We start from the raw sequence: 16,411 nt of genomic DNA on the forward strand, positions 1-16,411 counted from the left end.
AAAAAAAAAAAACAACAAAATGCAAAGCTCTATCACTGTAGGGTAATAGTATCATAATGATGATAATGATAATATTCTAGTCATCATGAGCAGTTAACAATATATTCTTTGTTTAAGAAGATAATGATGTTAATGCATTCTAAAATCCAGCATCAACATTTTAAAAAGCCTTGCAAAACTCTAGTTAAAAGTATGGCACTTAAGGTGAGAAGTTAGGACACTTGCTCAACTTCCCAGAGCTGCACTGTGCACCATCCAGAGGCCCATGGCTGCCTGGGCAGGTTCATACTAAAGACACATGTGGTTTCTGTTTCCCTCTTTGAAAACTGCAAACAAGCAAAGACCTCTTGTATTTTATTTAATTTTTAAATATGGCCCTTAAAAAAGACAGCTTTAAATTATCCGGAAAAATTACTTTTGTAAAACATCTTACTCTCAAATAATACTGAGTAAATAACTTGATACCACAGATATATAACCTTTTATTATGCTGGTAAACAAAAAGCTGACCCCTTGCTTTGTTTTCCCTTAGATTAAACAAGTAATTATCTTCCTAAAAGGTAATTTTATGATTAAAAAGAAGCTTAATTTATTTTAAAGTCAAGATGAGCTACAGTTTCTTTCCTGACTACTTCTATTCCATTAATGCTATTATCAAATAGATTATTACATTACACGGTAACTTTAATTTTTTGTTTACTAAGGTATATAGCCTATAAAGTGTGCATGTCTTAAGTGTTACAGCTTATCGTTTTTACATGTGTGTACGCCCCCACTTAGATCAACGTGTACAAGGTGTCCACAATGGCATTCCAACAGGTGTCTGTCATTTTGAGCCATTGTTCTATTCTGAACTACTCTGGCTTCTGTCATCATACATTAGTTCTTCAGCTTCATAGAAATATAATCATACAATATCTACTTATTATCTGCTTGCTTTCACTCCATATAATGTTTTTGGAATTCATCCAGGTTGTTGAGTGAAACAGTCATTGGTTCTTCTTTATTGCTGTGTAGTGACCCACTGCCACCTGGTAGGCATTTAAATTATTACAGGTAGCTAGCTACACATGCAAATTTGCAGTGTGTGTGTATATATATACATATATACACATACATATATATACAATGTATATTTCCCCTCTATAGGAAAATTAATGTTGTAATCCATATTCACATAAAATAATTATGACTGGAAAAATTCCTATAGCTTTTTCTTTTAAACGTTTTTTCACATTTGAATTAGCTACTCTACTAAAAGGCTTTGAAATAAATCACATAGCACACAATTTTAGACATGGAAAGGGCCACCCAGCCCACCCCCTTCACTTTATAAAGAAAATGGAAACTTGTAGAAGATGAAGTGATTTGCATAAGAACATGAAACAAGGTAGTAATTGAGCCAGGACTTGATGCTTTTTTCAGTATACAAGAAAATTTGATGAAAAAATACCTGATGAATGGGAAGAATGCAAATTCTGAATTGGGTGGGCTTGTATATCATGTAAACAACCAGAAATTCTTCTATTCTTCATCAAGCTCCTGCTCCTAAAAAAAGATAAACCATAAGATTAGTGGTTATGTACTACATGGAATAATAATATTCAGAATATTCTTGGGGCGCCTGGGTGGCTCAGTTGGTTAAGCGTCTGCCTTCGGCTCAGGTCATGATCCCAGGGTCCTGGGATCGAGCCCCATATCGGGCTCCCTGCTCAGTGGGGAGTCTGCTTCTCCCTCTCCCTCTGCCCCTCCCCACTGCTTGTGCTCTCTCTCAAATAAATAAATAAAATCTTTTTTAAAAAAGAATATGCTTAATTCTCTAAAGAAAATTGGTATGCAGGTGTGTGTTTTCTGTGGAAACATTTTCATCAAGAAATAGTTAAATTCATTTGGTTTATTAAGCAAGAACTTCACTATTTATAGGTATTATTCTAAGAATATAGTAAATTAATTAAATGGAATACATATTTGTAGAATACTCCTATTTACAGGCTCTAGATACTGTGGTTAAACACAGGAAACATGGTTTCTGGGCTCACTGAACTTAAGGTCCATAGGAAAAGAGAGAAATTAGGCAAATAAGTGCAATAAAGTGATATGTCAAGAGAACAGAGCATGCTCTGCTGGAGAGGAACTTGACCTGGCCCAAGGAGTTGGGAGGGCCTCCTGGAACAATGACACTGAAGGATGCACAGGAGTTAGCCAAACGGAGAGGCAGGTTTGGGAAGGAGGGAAGAGTGGTTCGGACACAGGCACCAGGATGTGGGAAGACCCCGTGATAAGAGAAAAGTACGGCGCATGTAAGGACCAAGCGAGATTCAGAAGGACTACAGTCTAGGACGGGGGAGAGGAGCAACACGGGGGTAGTGTGGGGGTGTGCAGGCGCCAGCCGCCTGAGGCTGACCCTGGATGCCAATTAAGGAGGCTTGGATTTTATCCTGAGAATATCCTGGGAAAGATTCTAAACAAGGAAATGATCTAGGTAAATGAACATTCAAGTAAGCACTTGCTACACAGTGTGAAAAGCAGAATGCCTGTGAAGTGTAGCAGTAACACAAACGGAGGGAATGATATCTTCACTCGCTCTTTCTGCTTTTTCCCTCAGCCTATAAAACCACTCAGATCTCTGCCTGGAGTGTGACTGACTGGCTGTCTAGCTGTTACTCCTTCTTCCTAACTGCTACTGGAAAAAGCAGCCTACTTCCAGATTGCCATTCATCTGCCAATTTTCTAAACTCCAACTCCGGCCCTCATTATATCAGTGAAGCTCCTTGAGCTGTGACCTAGATCTAAATCTAGGGGATGGATCCTTTGGAGTCTTTTTCCCAGCAGAACTCTCTATTACCGTCGGCCACTCAAAGAAAAATACTATTTGTTGAAAAGATTGCTAAACAGAAACCAATTCCATCTGTAGTCATCTAAATGTTTCAAATATATTTTTCCCCATGAATTCCTACACAAAAAACACAGAAATATGACTGATAACAGGGAGAGGAAATATCAACTCTCAATATGATAACAGGGAGAGGAAATATCAACTCTCAATATAACAGGAAGAAGAAATAGCAATTCTCAAAGGTAACAGTTTCTTGTGCTTAGGTCTGAAAGGAAAGGGTACATTATTTTTTTTTATTTTTATTTTTTAAAGATTTTATTTATTTATTTGACAGAGAGATAGAAGAGCACAAGCAGAGGGAGGGGCAGAGGGAGAGGGAGAAGCAGGCTCTGCACTGAGCAGGGAACCCGATGCGGGACTCGATCCCAGGACCCTGAGATCATGACCTGAGCCGAAGGCAGACGTTTAACCATCTGAGCCACCCAGGTGCCCCCAGGAAAGGGTACATTATTACAGTAAGTCTAAACTAGGAAAACTTATTCTTCCAACACCATCACAGTTAAACAATGTTTAAACTCAAATAAAATGCTTGTCATTCTTTTTAAAGAATTTTTACTTAACCTCAGGGGCATTTTACTTTTAACCGTCCACAGGACGTATCAAAATTTATAGGCAGCCAAACCAGTCTGTTTTGTCACAGAGAGCCTATGGCATATGGTTGCCTGGCAGTGGTTCCATAATTAAGAATCTGTCAGTGTTTCCATTACCTGCAGGCGTTCTCAGAGTTTGCAGGTCTGTCATAAACATTCTTACAAGGCTGAAACTTCATATACAAGGCCTCTGACCAAGAGCAATTCATTTTTTTTTAAATATGATACTTTTAAATTATAGAAGTTCTCAAGAAAACATCTCTACCAAATGAAAACACCTAATTTCAACATCTTAAAAAAATATCAAAAGAAGTTTTAATTTTTTGGTAATAATTTAAACTTTTGTTGGTTCCCTAGTTACTAACCTAGAAGTTAGCAGAAAATAAGATGTAAATCACCAACTTTCAATAAGCTAAATTTTTTTTTTTTAAGATTTTATTTATTTATTTGACAGAGAGAGAGACAGAGAGAGAGGGAACACAAGCAAGGGGGAGTGGGAGAGGGAGAAGCGGGCTTCCCGCCGAGCAGGGAGCCCGATGCGGAGCTCGATCCCCGGACCCTGGGATCATGACCTGAGCCGAAGGCAGATGCTTAACCGACTGAGCCACCCAGGCGCCCCAATAAGCTAAAATTTTTATGTTCATTATTTTTAATTAGTTTTTTAAATTCAAGTATAATTAACATATAGTGTGTTATATTAGTTTCAGGTGTACAATATAGTGATTCAGCAATTCTATATATTGCTCAGTGTTCATCACAGTAAGTGTCCTCTTCATCCCCTTCACCTATTTCACTCATCCCGTCACTCCCTGATGTTCATTAATTATTAATGCTCATACTGTGATCCATAATTCTAAGTACACCAAGTTTGTATCTGTTTATAATAAAATATAATAAGAAACCAGTATTATAAAATCTAACAGGATTTACAAATCACCGTCTGATGAATTTGTAGTTCTGGTCTGAATTTTTGGGAGGTTTATGTTACTCCAGGTTAGCTTAAGTACCCCAAGCCCTTCTGCCCAATTTCCCCCAAGGGCCATCTTTAGCTCATTTTGGAGAACCCAACACTGTTTTGAAGTCCTCAAGATAAATCACCTGAAGATATCACTATCTGTTTATTGGTATTAAATCAGAAATAAGATCCCCTCTGTAGTCCACGATTTAATCTTACTTAGCACATACAAGCACCCAATAATAAGAACTGCCATTTATTCAACACCTATCCACTGCAGTGGGAGTTCTACATACTTTATCTCTAATCCTTAGAACTACTTCACGACATCATCATCAGTCCCATGGTGGTCATAGTAGAAGTAGCAGGAGAAGCAATTGTTTTTATATATGACCTCACTTAAACTTAGCAATAGGCTCTGTAGAAAAGATATGTATTATTGTCTCCATCTTATAGATGAGAAAACTGAAGCCTAAAGATGTAATGTCACTTGCCCATGGCTGCACTCGGCATAAATCACTCTATTATACACCTGAAACTAATATAATACTGTATGCTAATTATACTGGAATTAAAATTAAAAACTTAATGAAAAAAAGTTAGAACCTAGGACTCTGACATGAGCCTGTGACTTTTTTATTATAGTACATTGTAGGGGATACAGATGTGTATCTTATGCTCAAGGAACTCAGAATCTGTTTAAAGGACATGCCTTTGTATTTCTCTTAGCTTGAAATACACAGCTGTTATGTACATAACATATAAGATAACATGTATCGATTATTATTTCTTGGCTATTTCTTACTGTACCTTAGCAGTTACCACGAAGCAAATAGAACAAAGGTAACAGGAGGAAGAGTTGCTCTAAAGTAGTTCCATCTCTTTGAAATTTTATAAATGGGTTTAAAATAAGCATAGTCAAAAACAAGAAAGGCCCGAAAAGGTCTGGAAACCCAATGAATTCTGAGCTGCAGCTTAAGGTGATGAAGTTAAAAAAAAGAGAGAGAGAGAGAGAGAGATTTAACCAGAAAGATTCTGTTTTGATGCAACAGAGACGCAATATGGCGTAGCCGTCAAGAAAATCAGGCCCTTTGGAGTCACTCAATCCCGGATTTGAGTACCAGCTCTTCCTTTATCAGCTCTGTGAGTTTGGACAACTTATAACCTCTTTAAATCTTCAGCCCCTTCATCTGTAAAAGGTGGGTAATGACAGCACTAACCTCATAGTTTTGTGTAAGAACTGCATGAGATAATACTTAGCAAGCACCCAGTCAATGTTCTTGATAATGATGATGCTTCTGTTGGATGGATGAATGCCACTGACTCTTACATCCTGAAATATCCCAAATCCCTCCTTTCAAGTTCTAGACCTGAATATATGCACTTGGATGTTCCCTGGGAATCTCAAGCTCATCGTGTTCAAAAATAAACTCATCTGACCCTTCACATCAGGGAACACCACCTTCCCTTAGCCAGTCACCCTTGTTAGACAGGGATTCACCCTTGAGCCCTTTATCACCCTCAACTCCACAGCTAGCCAAGTCCTTATTGATTCTTCCTCTTGAATATGTATAAAACCGGACTTTCCTCTCCAGTCCTTCTGCCTGACCTGATTTTGGGTCTTTATCAACTGTTCTTCTAGTTTCTTCAATTCCTGGTCTTCAGGACAGAGAGTATTTTTTATTCATCTTTGTATCCTCAAGAAATAGCAGACAGTAGTCTTGTTTCAAAACCAAATGAAGAAGTATTTATTTAAAAAGAAGTCTTTGTTTAAAAACCAAACTAAGCAGCTAAATTGGTTCCAAGACCAAGGCCTTTCTATTATACCATTTTGCCCCTCTGTAATCTAAGCATCTGAGGTCTAAACGGAACTAGTTTTTCCTTGAAAAGCATCTATTCACTGTGGAAGTCTTTTATGCTTTTAGTTAATAAGCAGCATTTGTCATATACAGAAGTTCTCTATCATCATGATTTATTCTTCTGTGGTGCTAACTTGACAGCATTTGAAGTTCTATAACTTACAATAAAATATCATAGAATATGCCAAGTTCTTGAAAAAGGGTAATTTAAAAGTAATAAAAACTATTCATTTTTATAGGAAATTAGATTTATGCTATTCTAAGTCGCTCTTAAGACTTATATGGTGAGATGCTGACCATTTTTGTTCCTATTCTAACTGACTGATATAAACAATTTAATGCCCCAAGTGCTGTAATTTGATCAGTAACATACTATTTCTCTTATATTACTGGGTTCCCTGCACAGACATACCCATTATGACAATAGATAGTTCTTTTAAAATAAGGAAATGATATATATATGTATACCCAGAACAAAAACAACAATAACAAAATGTCTTTACCTCCTTCTAGAAAAAGAAGAAACTGGTGCATTTGTAATGTCAGGTTCCCATTCATCTTCAGGATCACAAAAGACATCTTCACTCTTGTTACTATTATTACTCTAAGAAAAATAAAATATATGGTTTCTATTAATTTGGGTTAAAAAATGTTTAGCAACTGGGGCACCTGGGTGGCGCAGTTGGTTAAGCGTCTGCCTCCAGCTCAGGTCATGATCCTGGGGTCCTGGGATTGAGCCCTGCACTGGACTCCCCGCTCAGCGGAGAGTCTGCTTCTCCCTCTCCCTCTGTCCCTCCACCAGCTCATGTTCTCTCTCTCTCTCAAATAAATAAAATCTTTTAAAACATGTTTAGCAATTAAGAGAAAACAAAAGTTTAAATTTGTTACATTTAAAATTAAAAAATTAGCAAAATTACAGGTTGTCTGGCAGAAGTCTAAAAATATCACATTTTGGGGTGCCTGGGTGGCTCAGTCAGTTAAGCATCCGACTCTTCATTTCAGCTCAGGTCATGATCTCAGAGACCTGAGATTGAGCCCCGCATTGGGCTCTGCACTCAGCAGGGAGTCTGTTTGAGATTCTCTCTCTTCCTCTCCCTCTGCCCCTCCCCCCACTCGCACTCTCTAATAAATAAATCTTAAAAATATCACATTCCTGACAAAACAAAAAAATCAAGCACATGATGCTAGAAATTGTATTGAAAGAGCTCTACTAATAAAAGCACAGAAATCATTAAATGATTAAAAAACATAAACTTGGGATATAGAAGACAGTAAAAACAGAAAAGATAAATCCTCAGTAGAAAAATAAAAGAAGGGGGGTTGGGCAATGTGTTAGCCTGGTGATGGGTATTAAGGAGGGCATGTACTGAATGGAGCACTGGGTGTTATACGCAAACAATGAATCATTGAATACTACATCAAAAACTAATGATGCAATGTATGGTGACAAACATAACATAATAAAATTAAATTAAAAAAAAGAAAAAGAAAAGAATAATCTGACAACATTAAGATTCAATCACTCCCTGGTCAAATATATTAATCATGATAATAATCTGAATTTTAAGTATTTAAAGTAATATTAATTATAGTTCTAGCAAAATACTATACATACAGAGCTTGATTTGAAATAGTATAATTATATAGAAAAATAATCAAAGAATATTGCAACAGTTGAAAGTAGGAAGTAAGATAATAATGGTTAAGTCACCTACCACATTTTAATGTATATGATAAGGCAAGAATGATCAAATGACTTCAATACAGTTTTTTTGTTGCTCTAATTACACAAGCAATCCACATTCATTGTAGGAAATTTGGAAATTATTAACACGTATAAACACACAAAAGTGTAACCACTCACAAACCCATCATTTAGAGATAAACACTCAGTTCCTTTCAGTCTTTTTGGATTTCCTGTTATGAATAATATACCTTGCATTCCTGGAATTAACCTTACTTGATCATGGTATAAGTATTCTTTGAGTATATCTTTGGGTTTGATTTACTGATCTTTCTTTCTTCCTTCCTTTCTTTTTTTAAGATTTATGTATTTATTGGCGAGAGAGAGAGTTCATGCAGGGGGGAGGGACAGAGAGAGAGGGAGAAAGAGAATCCCAAGCAGACTCTGAGCTGAGCACGGAGCCCAACACAGGGCTTGATCTCACAACCCTGAGATCAGGACCTGAGCCAAAACCAAGAGTCAGACACTTAACCAATTGCACCACCCAGGCACCCCTGATTTACTGACATTTTATTCAGGATTTTTATAGCTATGTTCATATGAAGATTGGTTTGTAATTCTCTTATGAATCATCTTTTCAGTTTTTGTGGTTTTTGTTTGGTTTAATTTTAATCGGTTAGGTTAGCATCATAACTGTGACACTTTATACCCTTTGCTATGTTCCAGAATAGTTGAAACACAATCATATTTATCTGTTCTCTTATTTACTTATTTATTTTTTTAAGTACGCTCTACACCCAAATGGGGCTTGAACTCATGACCCTGAGATCAATAGTCACATCCTCTACCAACTGAGCCAGCCAGGCACCCCTGTTCTTCAGTGGTTTAAAAAAGCTTCCCCATGGGGCACCTGGGTGGCTCAGTCATTAAGCATCTGCCTTCGGCTCGGGTCATGATCCCGGGGTCCTGGGATCGAGTCTCACATCGGGCTCCCTGCTCGGCGGGAAGCCTGCTTCTCCCTCTCCAACTCCCCCTGCTTGTGTTCCCTCTCTCGCTGGGTAACTTTCTGTCAAATAAATAAATACAATCTTAAAAAAAAAACAAAACCTTCCCCATAAAACTGATTGGGAGCCACACCTTTTCTTTACAGTTTTTGTTTTTCTTTTTGAGACTAATTTGTTGACAAACTTTTCAATTTATTGCATGGTTATTCATCCATTAAGCTAAATTTCATAATTGATCTTTTTCTAGAAAGTCTTTTCTTTCTAGAAAATTATAAAATTTATTAGCGTAAAGTTTTACATGTAAAATAATTTTTAAATGCTTTTGTTATCTTTGTATAAATGCCATTGCCCATTCCTAAAATCACATGTTCATCTTTTTAAAGAACCAGAGCTTGAGTTTAATTTCTAATTTATCAATTATTGCTTTTATTTTTAATCATTCCTTCATTTGCTTTCCTTTGTTTTATTTTGTTATTTTCTAGATTGAGTTAACTAGTTTTTTTTCATTTTTCCATTACACGAATCAAACATTAAGGATATAATTTGACAGCATCCTGTGTAAGCTTTTACATATATCTCCATTATTGTTATATCTAAGTAGTATAGAATATAATTCTATATAGAGTCACATTATATAAAGGTGAGATATTTAACAAATAGTAGCAACAATTTAATACATATTACAACTATTTATTAAATGCTTTAGGGATACTAAAATAATCATATGGAGAAAAATTACTTTTACATCCATACCTCTCACAATATACTATAACAAATTCTATGTGACTCACAGAGGTAAATGTTTACAAAAAATTAAAAGTAAACAGAGAAATGGACTATATTTCAGTAAGAAGATCTCCAGATTAATAGAAAGATTCAAATATACCAGATTTAAAATGCCTGTATAACAAAATAAAACCAAGAAAAAAGTGTAATCAGGAAAAAAATTATTATAAATATAAAATAAAGGTTTACTATCAAAATATGTTAGAACTTTTGTAGACATATTAGTTCATTACCCATATTTCAAAAGTGTGAGTAAAATTCAAAGGACATGAACACATACTTTACCTATAAAGAAACAAAGAGTCAAATCCTCAGATTCACTAATTATTAATACATAAATTAAAACAAACTGGTAACATTGGTAAATGGCAATATTTCTGACAAGTAATTGTTATTGAGCATCAAAATGTAATAAAAAATCATATTTTGGGGTACCATTTTAGAAAAGAGAAAACAAGGAAGAAGATACTAAAAACTAATATGTGTAAGGATATTTTTAGTTCTATTAAAATAGCAAACAACTGGTAACACCGAAAAGCACAGCAATGGGGAAATGTAAAGTAATTATGTAAAAATGCACATTATAGGCACTGAAGATAATTACAAATGATGCAAAGTGCTTTATATCTATCAAATTTCTTCTTCTCTTAAGCTTAAATCTAAAATCTTGAAAACACACAATTATAACTGTGAACAGATTCAGCACTAAATTTCTCTATTACAGGTATAACTATATTAATCAATAAAACCCCATCTACAGGCAAAAGTAAAGTAAACATACATAATTGTTAATATTGGTTGGTTTGGGTAATATAAATTGCCTTTTCCTTTATTTGCCAAATTTTCTTTACTGAGAACACGTCACTTTTATATTTTTTATTTCAAAAATTTACAGAGATTTTAATAATATTCCAAACCTCATAAAGTTCTTTCATTGCTGCAAGCTTAGATTCAAACTTTTCCAGACTCCAGAAAGTTGAGATCCCTAGTTGTAGGTTACGAACACGAACAGAAGTGTCAGAACTACTTCCTTTATCTGATACGTCATGTCTGAAAGAGAAACCAAAGAAAAATGCTTATCCTAAAACATACATACCCATTTATAAGAGTTTTCTGAATTAAAATAACTTCCATAAAAATTCAGTCCACTGATTAAATCTTTCCATTGTTAAGCATTTTTATTACAATGAAAAATCATGTCTAGCATATACTATATAAAAATAACTTCTTATATAAAAATTTTAAAAATCAAATTCTAATTAGGTATATTTCCTTCCAAACATGTAATACTAGTAAACTTGCAACTCAAAAGAAGCTAAGTAGGGCGCCTGGATGGCTCAGTCGTTAAGCATCTGCCTTCGGCTCAGGTTGTGATCCCAGGGTCCTGGGATCGAGCCCCACATCGGGCTCCCTGCTCCGCGGGAAGCCTGCTTCTCCCTCTCCCATTCCCCCTGCTTGTGTTCCCTCTCTCACTGTGTCTCTCTCTGTCAAATAAATAAATAAAATCTTTAAAAAAAAGAAGTAAATTCCTAAAACACCTAAAATTATTGTTTATAAAATTACTTATTTTATAAACATACTTCGTATATTTAGTATGGTATGTTAATTGTTGAAAGTCTTTTACTCCAGAGTGAGCTCTAAAGGGGAGTCAAAATGTGTCACTGGGAATTCTGACACTGTTCTCTCCTAGACAGGCAATATAGATACTATGTCCTTGCAGAAATTAAATTTAGAAAGCAATCATATGAAGGTCAGTTAGTTTAAAACAAAGAATTACTTTATAATTAGGCTAATAAATTGCTCACCTGCCAAAAACATAACATTTTTTAAATTTGCTGCTGATGGCATTGGCTTCCTGAATCATCATTGAGAGTTTCATGGAGCTCCAATTGGTCTGAACTAGTAGAAAACACACAGAGATGATTCAAAAACCATCTATGAGCCCTGACTTATATCACTAGGCAGAACAACTCCTGAAAAAAAAAATATTGATTTTAAATAAATGGTTTTAACTATTACAGAAAGTAAGGGCAATATTTGAGTGGCTTCTCCTCAAGCCTGAAATAAAATATTCTTCATAGAAAATGATGTCTTTCACCTGTGGAGACACAGTAAAAAAACTGAAAGTGATGTAGAAAGTTGATACAGAAAGGATTTTGTAAGAGAGGAAATGCCAAAGACAATGCTTTGTCTCCTAATATCTTTAAATATTTTTTTCTGATTAATTTTTTTCTTAATTTCTAATTTGTTTAAAGTATTGGGTAAAGCATACTACAGCCTTACTTATATAGAACCACAATCCTTTTTTATTTTGCCTGAAAATTAAAACAAACAAACACATATTTCAGGACATCAAAACAAAAATGGGAAATAATTTGGCCACAATTCCATTTTCCTAATTTAAAATTAAAATTTTATCATAGGGGTGCCTGGGTGGCTCAGTTGGTTAAGCGACTGCCTTCGGCTCAGGTCATGATCCTGGAGTCCCGGGATCGAGTCCCGCATCGGGCTCCCTGCTCGGCAGGGAGTCTGCTCCTCCCTCTGACCCTCCCCCCTCTCATGTGCTCTCTCTCTCAAATAAATAAATTAAAAAAAATCTTTAAAAAAAAAAAAAATTTTATCATAAATATTTTCTATATCACCCAAATTTATCACCAATTTTCCATCAGAACACTTTTTTGAAAGGATAAAATTCATTATACACATGCTAAAAAAAACAAGTATTCATTGCAAGACCCTGTTTTTAGGCTCTAAGAAGAATAAAAAGATGTATTAGTAAATGTATTTATTTACTTCTTACAACAGATATAACAAGCATTAATAGTTTCAGATTTATTTAAAAATAGAAGTTATACAATACAATACAACTACAAAGTATTCTTGCTAAAAATTTGAATCAGAATCTGACAGGCCTGAAGAAATAGCTCTACCATTTTATAGGGAATATAGGGGCAGAGGAACCTGTTAAGCAACACCATGTAGATACAACAGCAAGATCCAGAATGTGGGAAACTACAGGATAAATAACCTGATTTCTTCAATAAGCAAATTACAAGAGGAAGGAGAGAGATAAGAAAGGCAAATTTATGGATTAAGAGACTTAAAAAGGGGCACCTGGGTCACTCAGTCTGTTAAGCATCCCACTCTTGGTTTTGGCTCAGGTGGTGATCTCATGGGTCATGGGATGTCACTTTGGGCTCTGTGCTCAGCAGGGAGTCTGCTTGGGCCTTCTTTCCCTCTGCCCCTCCCCCACCCACTTGTGCTCTTGCTCACTCTCTAAAATAAATAAATGAATAAATAAATAAATAAATAAATATTTTTAATAAAAATGGGGCTGCCTGGCTGGCACAGTAGGTAGAGCATGTGACTCTTAATCTCAAGTGAGGTCAAGCCCCACTTTGGACGTGGAGCCTACTTAATAAAAATGAAAAATAAATATAAAGAGACTTAGGGGCACCTGGGTTACTCAGCTGGTTAAGCATGTCTGACTCTTGCTTTCGGCTCAGGTTGTGATCTCAGGGTCCTGAGATCGAGCCACGAGTCAGGTTCTGTGTTCAGCTCGGAGTCTGCTTGAGATTCTCTCTCTCCCTCTGCCCCACCCCCCCATCCCTGCTCACGCAGGCACTCTCCCTCTCTCTCTAAAATAAATAAATAAATCTTTAAAAATAATAATAAAAAAATAAAATAAGACTTACAAGGCATATCTACCAAACATAATGTGTGGATCATGTTTGTATCCTGACTCAAACAAACAAGATATAAAAAAAAATGTATGGGAAAATTGAATGTAGGCTAGAAATCTGATGAGTATAAGAAATTATTATTCATATTTTTAGGTTTGATAAAAATATCATGGTTATGCTTAAAGAGTGACAGAGAAAGACAGAAAAGAGAGTCCTTATCCAATGCAGAGATACATAGTGAAGTATTTACAGATCAAATGATATGATGTCTTGGATTTGCTCCACAACAGTCCAGGGAGGCAAGGGGGCTGGGTATAGCCAGAACAAGACCGAACATGTGTTAGAAATTGCTGAAGTTGGATGATAAGTATATAAGAGTCTGTTGTAGTAACCTCTCTACTTTTAGAGTTTGTTTGAAATTTTCCATAATGAGAAAAAGTCATTAAAAACATGCCATGTTCTATACAGCAATATAGAATTATACACAAAAAATAACATCTAAGTGAAAAAGAAGATGAAGTACCCAATGATTTAGTCCAATCTAGATGTAAGACCTAAAATATTAGAATAAGAGACTGCACTTTAAAAAACATGTTACACATTAAAGTATCACTTGAAATTTTCTTTACTATTTGCTTATGTAACTAAATATTCTAAAAACTGAATATTCTGAAACAATCATGCATACAAATTTATTTAGATCCAAAAAGGTCAGCAACATCCAGAATAAACCATTTTTAATATATAAGGGCAACCAACGCTAACATTTTAGTAATTATATCATAAGAAATAACATACACAAAACTTTAGAAAATGCCTGCTAAAATCATCATATACTCACTTAAAAAAGTTTTATCTCTATTACTTTGATTTTGCTGTAGTATTTGTACTTCTTTAGCAATTTTTTGCTTCTCAGTTTCTAAAGCTTCCAGAATTCTTGCATGGCGGATGCTATGGTCTTCTAAAGCCTAATTGATATTTATTCATATAGACACATACATGAAAATATACAAAGAGAGAAATTATAATTGATAATGGTAACACAGCATACTTAAACTTCATTTCACAGTACACGTTTTATTAAGCATACAAGGCCTTTAAAAAGTGATTTATAAAATATCTTTATAAAATTTGACGCCATAACAAAATCATTAGGAATTTTTGATGACATAAATTAATCTTATTCTTCCCATTGACAGGAAGTAAAAAAACCTTTAGGGAAAAAAAAAGGGAGAGAGAGAGAAAAAACTGCTCAGAAGAGCCCACATTCAAGAACATTTGTTGACCAAATAAAGTTAAATTTAAAAGACACCACAAAAACCTTATTTGCCACAAAGAGACCTTATAAGAGCCCATTTATAATTACTGTTTTCAAGATTTAAACAGCTCTGTTTTTTCTTCTAAAACTCTCTCAGGTGGTTCACTAGCTACTTTGTGTCCTAGAATTAACTTGTTACATATTATCACCATATTATAGTATAAGAACTTTGGGGTTACTAGGGGTATTTTCTTCTACCCCCACTCTCACTACAAAACTTGGAAAAAAGAGAAATAAAATTGCTATTCAAGGACAAAACTTTGAGATTAAGATATAAGGAATCAAAGCAGAGATGAAAACAGTGCTGCTCAAACTTTAGCATTTGTCAAAATCCCATGCAAGACTTGTCAGAATAGATCTGGGCCGCAACTCCAGAGTTTCTGACTTAGGAGTTCTGGGGCCTAAGACTGCATTTCTAACAGTAATGCTGATTGATGTTGCTGGACTAAAGACCATATTTTAACAACCACTAATATAAGAAGAAAGAATACCCAAGAAGGTTGTTAAAAAGGTAACTCAAGATATTAAAATACTGACAATCTGGTTTTATACTTCAGTCTTCAGAACTTGATTAATATGAGTCAGCCCCTGAAACATGACTGCCCTCACTGAGATGATGAAAGTTTCAGGGCCTGAGCTCATAAGACTGGGGTAATGAACACCCTACTCTGAGTTCTCTTAGGAGTCACTCAGGCAAGGAGACTGCTGGTCACACTTTCCATGGATGGATAATGCTTCATTCTGACATGAGGATGTGACCCAGTATAAGAGCTGTGCCTTTCTTCCTTCTACACATTGTACCCTAGCACCATTTCATTCATTTACATTATTTGGCCTGATGGATCACAGGATATTTGTGGAGGCATAAGAGGAGAAAACTGTAATGGAACCAGCTCAAAATAAGAGCTCTGTCCCTTTCAAAATGTTTGTGTGATGATGTGTGAGCAGCGCTGGGAGCATTACCAGGTTGTAAGCTTTCAGGCAAGAAGAGCCCTTCTCGTAAAAAAATAAATAAAATAAATAAAATGATCTTAACTCCCCCAAAAAAAGAAAAAAAAAAGAAGAAGAAGAGCCCTTCTCATCAGGAGACCCGGATTCGGCCATCTCCTCCTAGGTACCATGAGTTCTTAAAAAAAAAAAAAAATCCTGCTGTTGCTCAGAGCCAACTATTTACAAAATGAAATTACCTGTTTTGCAGCCGAAGTCTCCATTTCTAATCGCTTTTTGTTGACATAGATTTCCTGTTCAAGTCGCTGTTTTGCCTTTTCTAATTCCTCAATTTTGTCGTTAGCCTTTTGGTTATTTATTTCCTGCATTTTCTTCCTTTGAGCCTCTTCCTTCTTTAAAGAACAATAATAAAAAGTAACGGGCAGAAACACACTAGTTTTTTTCAAAAACAATATAAAAAATGTACAAGAGTCCATTTCTTTAATCAATGTATAAGAAATTGACTCATCAATAGAAAAGTTGCCCTGTAGTTTTTCTACCTCATTCAGCTTGACTAATATAACTTAAAATAAGTATCACTAGTCAAACCTTCTAGAGCACATTCCTCTAAAATGGGTTGTGGGAATGCAAGATGACCAGGAAACCAGAGAGCCATGGGCTCATGTAAGTGGAGGACAGAAGCTTCTCT

At 35.4% G+C, this 16,411-nt stretch overlaps 1 protein-coding gene across 3 annotated transcripts in view; it reads right to left on the minus strand.

Annotated features, from left to right (window-relative positions):
- The window catches only part of KIF14 (kinesin family member 14), a 58,136-nt gene that overhangs the window by 13,754 nt on the left and 27,971 nt on the right, over positions 1–16,411 (minus strand). For all 3 annotated transcript variants that reach the window (XM_081824961.1, XM_081824963.1, XM_081824962.1), the window contains exons 18-23: positions 15,963–16,115; positions 14,299–14,425; positions 11,580–11,673; positions 10,692–10,824; positions 6,804–6,904; positions 1,454–1,548 (exon numbers count right to left, since the gene is read on the minus strand). In XM_081824961.1, the coding sequence (XP_081681087.1) occupies positions 1,454–1,548; positions 6,804–6,904; positions 10,692–10,824; positions 11,580–11,673; positions 14,299–14,425; positions 15,963–16,115 (703 nt within the window). The remainder of the gene's footprint in view (positions 1–1,453; positions 1,549–6,803; positions 6,905–10,691; positions 10,825–11,579; positions 11,674–14,298; positions 14,426–15,962; positions 16,116–16,411) is intronic.

This window comes from Leptonychotes weddellii, chromosome 6 (assembly GCF_054177405.1).
Source record: "Leptonychotes weddellii isolate Sample4059 chromosome 6, ASM5417740v2, whole genome shotgun sequence".
NCBI classification, from domain to species: Eukaryota; Metazoa; Chordata; class Mammalia; order Carnivora; family Phocidae; genus Leptonychotes; species Leptonychotes weddellii.